The sequence below is a fragment of the Medicago truncatula genome, chromosome 3 (genome assembly GCF_003473485.1).
Source record: "Medicago truncatula cultivar Jemalong A17 chromosome 3, MtrunA17r5.0-ANR, whole genome shotgun sequence".
NCBI lineage: Eukaryota > Viridiplantae > Streptophyta > Magnoliopsida > Fabales > Fabaceae > Medicago > Medicago truncatula.
Genome location: NC_053044.1, coordinates 19,389,926 through 19,396,919, shown reverse-complemented (window position 1 = coordinate 19,396,919; position 6,994 = coordinate 19,389,926). Strand labels below are relative to the sequence as shown.

The following is a 6,994-nucleotide window of genomic DNA, read 5'->3' as shown; positions in this document are numbered from 1 at the left end:
TTCGTTATGTAAGGGCTAAGTAGTTGTGTTGTACCCGACTAATGTGTTTTTATTCGTAAAAATTATATATTTTGAAGATTTGTCATGATGCATATAACAGTTGTGACAATGTCAATAGGTGTAGCTATTGCAAAAAACAAGCCAAGAAGATGATGTTTATTTTTTAAAGGTTTCCGGAGTTTAAGCTTAAGTTCGGGAAGGTCATTGATAAATGATAATTGAAAACTAAAGGTGTGTGTGACATAAAGTAAACTTTAATGCAATTGGGTCAAAATGGTTGGTGTGCGTGTTGTGTGTGAGTGTTGTAAATTTTAAATATCAAGTTCGATTACCAATACTACGCATAAAGACAAAATAATCATTATTTTTATAGTCAAAGAGTGATGCTTCATTTATTACGAAGTTACGGATTTTTGATGAGTCTAACATATAAATGAAATGGATCCGCTCTAATTATTATGCGGTTTTATTTATTATGAAATTTGTTAAGAACCGGTGTAATTAGAAATAAAAAAGTGGTATTGTTTTTAATCAAATCAAACACCAGTGACCGGGCAACTTCAAAATGAATTAGTTAAGAAAATCAAATATGTGGTTATCATTTGGTTATTTTCAACCTCAAATATGACAACCACAATCCAACTAATTAATTTTAAGGGAAATGATAACTTATGTCTTAAAGATACAAGGTAAAAAGTTAAAGATAGAATAATTTTTTTAGAACTTTTGTATTCAATGTTGTGAAAATTTAATAATATATATTTTCAATACAAGATTTATTTATTATTTCTTTTTATAGTTTCTTAACTTGTGCCTTTAGGACACAAATTAAGATTTGCTTAATTGTACTTAAACTTTTAAATTTGTAACATATTTTTCACATACTTACTTAGAATATTATACAAAGTTCCTCCGCAAAAAAGTAACTTAAAATTTTATTATGAGGTCCAAATTTTCATAAATATAATCTTGAAAATTTGGCTTTTAGGAAAATCCATATTTAATTCATTACATGTTAAAAAAACTAATTTTTTTTATAAAAGAGTGTCTTACGATGTTATGAACATGTATGTAAAAAATCTTTCAAAAATTTAGAAATTTAAGCATAATTAAACTAATTTTAATTTAACAGGGACTAAAAACACTAACAGAAAATTTTGTAGGGACTAAAAAGTGTGATTTATTTTTATAGGAACTAAAAACAAAACCGCAGATATTTATAGGGATAAAAAACTTAATTAAACCTTTTAAGAATAAGTATGAAGAAAAGATTATTTCTTTGATAGGGATAATATCCTCAATTCATCGGAGGATAATATGAAATACTCCTTTTTAACTTGGATATTTATAGAATAAAATAAAAAATTGATCTTAAAAATATAAGTCACATATTTGTTAAAGTAACGATTAGATTATTTTTCATGCAAAAAATCTTTTTTTTTAAAGTTCTTAATGATTTTTTCTGTTAGGAATTCCTTACAACATTGTATAATAAGGTTATTTGTTAACATTTTCAAAATTATTATTAAAGGGTTAAGTAAATGATCCCCCTTTTTCTCTAAAAAAAAATTTAGCATTCTTGGGACCAAAAGTGTTAAAGAAAAATTTTACAGGAACTAAAAGATTCTTAAGGAAATTTTTACAATAACTAAAAATAATGTACAAAAATTTTAGGAGGTTTAAAACTATAATTGTAAGGATTAAAAATGAGATTCCAGTTTGGTCAAAAAGAAAAAGATTCTAGAGTATAAAGAGTGTATGAATGCGAGTTAGTTGGGTTTCACCGGTTTAGTTGAATCGGTCTTCCCGGTTTTCACATATTTAGACATAAACCGTTGGATGAATCTAAGTTTGAAGAATAGTGTTTTACCCCCAATTCACCAGAAAGAGAGACGAAAGTTCATTATGCTCGAAGTTGGAAGTAACTAAAGAGTAGTGGGTTTAGCAAAAATTATGGATACTAAAATGTTTCTAAAAATTAATTCAGATTACAAAATTATAAGATCAGTTATTTACCAAAATATATAGACTTCAAACACTCATGTGTAATCTGCTGCTTATATAAATCAATTTTCAGCACAAATATGGTGTATTAGTTGTATTTTTGGGAACTTGGCATTTTAGTTGCTTTATGTTATGCAGGAAATTCAAATTTTACTACTCCAAAAATGACATTCTTAAAAATCGTGATTGGGCCTAACACAACCATAAAACCGGCTTGTGAGATGAGGATTGCCCCACTTATAAACAAATTGTCAGGCCAGCTTCTAACCGATGTGGGACTCTTAACACACCCCCTCACGCTCAGGATTGCACATTTGAAGCGTGATCCAGGCTCTTATACCATCTTAGAAATCGTGGTTGGGCCTAACACAACCCCTCAAAACCAGCTTGTGAGGTGAGGATTGCCCCACTTATAAACAAATTGTCAGGCCAACTCCTAACCGATGTGGAACTCTTAACATTCATCAATTGCGGATGATGGTGATGATGATGTGATCAACAGTTTACCAAACATTGTCCTCTGCCATATTCTCTCTTTCTTCCCAACAACACAGGTCGTTGCTACTAGCATCTGGCGCTCAAATCCTAGTCTCAACATCACCGACGTTTGAGTTGGATGACTTAGAAGACTAGTATCGCTTTAACGAGTTTGTGTACTCTGTTTTGCTCGCACATAATAATTGAATCAAGAGTAGTACCTTCGACATTTGGTATCATGATCCTTATATTGGTCGTCTTTGCTTTCCAAATGTCATCAAATGGAGTTTAGCACCTTGAAATCAGCGTACACTTGTTCTTCTCGAGATTTATGGGTTCACTGTGAACGGTTTTTCTTCCATTAGACTGCCCTCCCTCAAAACCCTTCATTTCCAAGACGCTATATTTCTAAATGCTCGAGATTTACTGTTGCTTTTGGTTGGATGTCAATTTCTTGAAGATTTCAAAGCTTCTAATTTATGGTTCCACTTTGAGGCATAAATTAGAAGCATGACCTCTTTGACCCAAAAGTATGGACAAAGATTAAATCAGTAGTTGATTTCTCAAAGGAACAGGTGTAAAGTAAGTTGGAATTCCTTTGCTGAAATTGGAATTATTCATTCATTCTCTTTGTCCTTAAGCTTGAAGTTCTTTGTTTGTTTCTACATGTGGTCAGAAGAAGATAAATTGTACTATCACATACATGATAGGAACAACTACAGAAGAGGAAAAATCTGACGTGGATTCTGAGTCCCTTTGGGTCTTTCGTTCTTCGGGGTCTGGAGGTCTTCAGAGTCTAATGTAGGTCTTCAGCTTATAGGTTCGTTTCATCTGATCCAAGGCATTGACTTTTTGTTGACCTTTTTTCATATCTTTTACCATAGTCTTTTTGCTTATCTTGTGCTTCTGATGCTTTTGTACATGTTCAGACCTTGTTTAATTTTAATATATGGTTCTCCATACTTGAACATATATCAGCATATCCAATTGTTCTTTACTAATTTGTTATCATCAAAACACTAGAGGAATTGTACAAAACCAATTTTGTTCCAACATTTACAACTCCTCTTATTCTTATCTTATTTGTCTTTAATTACAAAGAAAAGTAATATAAACATAGCCAAAAATGTCATATGATGCTCCGTCATCAAGTTGATTGATTGTTGGTTTGAACATCCATGATTGTTGTTGAAGAAGCTAGTCGAGATTTTACCATCTCCAACTAACATGACAAATTGTTCAATCTTTGTTCAATATTATGTATGTTTATCATGAACATTTGTTTGCATTAACACGTTCAAAACATCTTCAACTTCTGAATCTCGATCATCTATGGAAAGAAGTTGTTGATAATGTTTATATTAATAGTCGTATGGAGTTTACATGTTGTTATAATGGAGAATCGATCTGAAACAAATATAATTAACAGGAAAAAATTTCTTTGTCTAACAAAGAGAAGTTTGTGCAAACAAAAATTATACAATAACAAAAAATATTCACAAACACTGATTAGTTCACTGAGTATGATAATTATACTTAACGAATCGGTCATAATAGAAAAATAATATATAGGTTCTATCAAGAATGCTAAGCACAAGGTTATGCTTGGCGAAATTTACATAACAGAACAAAACAGAAACTCAGATTTTACAAACTAAAATCAAACTAATTAGATTCAGTCCCCAGCAACAGCGTCATTTCAATAAAGGAGTTTTTATCGGTGGGTATTATTTCAGCACAATGGTAAGTATGCCAGTTTTATCAAACATATAAAATATCATATCCACAAAGATTTTGATTAGTTAATTAAAGTTTGTATCGGCAGATTTTCTAAACAAAGTGTTTATAAAGTGTTTTAGTGTTTTGAAACAAATTAAACTGGATTAATATAGATGGAGTTTTCATGGGATTAAATTTCAATAAATATTCCTCTTAATCGATGGTATACTTTTTATGACTCTGATATAACTCCACCCTTTCCTCCGCTTACATCACCAGACTAAAGTTAATGACGGGAAATAACATAGAAACAACTGACATCCGATGCTCGACGGCAAAATAGTCGATTTTGTATATGGCATGTGCTCTCCTTGGCCCTCCAATGGTTCCAGTTTTTTTTTTTTTTTTGATAAAGCTAAAAATGCAATATAAAATCAGGAGAGGTCTGAACCAAATACAAGTAAAAATCCCAAAACAAAACAAAAACAAGAAAAAACCCTCCTAAAAAACCAAGGAGGGGAACAGAGAATCAAACCATAACTATTCTGTTACAAGGAAGTCCCTGACTGTCTCTAAACAAAAGAGATATCAAAAAAGGAGGAGGAGCAGGCCACCACTGAGTGGAATGTGGAGAAAGTCCCTGGCCATTCTTGGCAAGTGCATCTGCCACCATGTTACCCTCTCTATGAATATGAACACAAGAACAGATAATACTTTTACAATATATCATGCAGTTATGCCATCTTGCTCTAAATTTCCAAGGTATTCCAAGATCTTTTGAAAAAGCAGCAACAACCTTTATAGAGTCAGTCTCCAAACAAAAGCTCAGTAGGTTCATGCTTTTAGCCTTTTCTATAGCTACCATCACTGCACAGAATTCAGCTTCTAAAGGCGTAGCATAACCAATGTTCCTGGAAATAGCTCCAAGAAAGGCATAGTTAGCATCTCTGATCACAACACCTATGGAACAACTAGGACTAATACCAAAGGAAGATCCATCACAGTTGAGTTTCACTGTGTCCCCAGAAGGAGGCTGCCAAATAATCTCTTGAGAAAGAGTGACTCTTTTAACTTTGAAAGGAATGGAAAAAAGTCTAGCAACTTTAAAATCCTGCATAGAAGGGTTACCAGTAGCCATACAAAGATTATAACTCACTTTGACCTCAGCCAGAATAGTATTGAAAAGAGTGGACATAGCTTGCTTCTTGTTGGAGTAATATCGTTGGTTCCTCTCTATCCAAATCACCCAAATGGTGTGAATAATAGCAGAGTTCATAAGTTGTTGGACCAACTTACTTCCAGTGCCCATTCTACTAAACAATAAAGGCAAGCAGCTAGAACAATCCAGAGCCTGGTCAGTGCCTTTCTCTAACCACTCCCACAATTTGAAAGTGATAGGACAGTCAAAAAATATGTGTTGGGAGGATTCAGCAGCCTGCATGCAAAAGCAGCAAATAGAAACTATATAACAACCTCTTTTTCTTAAGTTCTCATCAGTAGGAATTTTGTTGTGGATGAGTCTCCAAGTGATGAATGATCTAGAAGGAGGTATATAAGAGTTCCATACTAATTTGGCCCAGCACATTTTTGGACCAGCACCACTCAATGTGCTGAAAGCAATTTTATTAGTGAGCTCCCCATCCATTGAGTCAACCCAACAAAGCTTATCAGACACCTCCTCCGAAGGCAGGATGATTTTATAAATTTGGTTAGCAAGAGCAGGATCTCTTTGAGCTATGTACTCAGGAATGTACCACTTCCCTGCAACAATACAATCAGATACAGTCATGCTGAGAGAAGAAGAGTAAATTGGGGAATGTTCCAGAGTGTCACAATCTTTCTATCCAACCATTTATCATTCCAGAATTGAATGGCTTTGCCATTGCCAACAGACCATAAAGATTTATCAAGGACCATTTGTAGCTGGGGCTTCATACCAGGCCAAATGGAAGAAGTAATGTAATGGTTTTTAGATTGACCATGCCTGAGAAATCTATTCCTGCAAATCTGGGCCCATTGCTCTTTAGATGTCAGTAACTTCCAAGTTAAAAAGAGTAAAGCTAATTGATTGGTCTGAACAGGGTCTCGGACAGACAACCCACCTTCATCCCTAGGCTTGCAGATGGTCGTCCAGGCTACAGTGCAAAGTTTTCACTGATCAATGATAGCACTCCATAGAAAATTCCTCATACTTCTAGAAACCTCCTGAAGTAAGCTTGAAGGCCATCTGTACACTTGGAAAGAGTAAGTTAGCAGCATTGATAAGCTGTGCTCTTCCTATGATAGTCAAGAGTCTCCCTTTCCAAGCACTAAGCTTATGTTTAATTTTATCCACAATGGGTCTCAGATGTAAAGCCTTAGGCTTTCCTTTAAAAAGGAGAATGCCTAAGTAAGTGAAAGGTAAGCTCCCTTGATTGAACTCTGTTATGGAGGCTATAGTGTGGATTCTAGATAGAGTGATACCACCAGTGTAGAACTTGCTCTTTTGAGAATTAATCAGTTGACCAGAGTAATCACCATATCGTTCAAACAGGTGCATAATGTTTCTGACATTTGTTAAAGATCCTTTACAAAAGATAAGAATGTCATCAGCATATAAACAGTGACTGGGAATGAAGAGAGTTATGGATGCACTGATTTGAGTTAAAGAGCCTTCTAACACCATAGCTTCAAGTCCTCTGCTTAAAACTTCCTCCGCTATGCAAAAAAGTAAAGGGGATAGGGGGTCCCCCTGTCTAACTCCTCTAGAACAACTAAAGAAGCCAACAGCTTTTCCATTAATATTGATGGAGAT

General features: G+C 34.0%; 1 protein-coding gene across 1 annotated transcript; it reads right to left on the bottom strand.

Annotated features, from left to right (window-relative positions):
• Positions 1-4,729: 4,729 nt before the first annotated feature.
• On the bottom strand, positions 4,730-5,989 carry LOC112420136 (uncharacterized). The gene has a single exon (XM_024778777.1). The coding sequence runs from the start codon at positions 5,987-5,989 to the stop codon at positions 4,730-4,732; it is 1,260 nt and encodes a 419-aa protein (XP_024634545.1).
• Between the last annotated feature and the right edge of the window lie 1,005 nt (positions 5,990-6,994).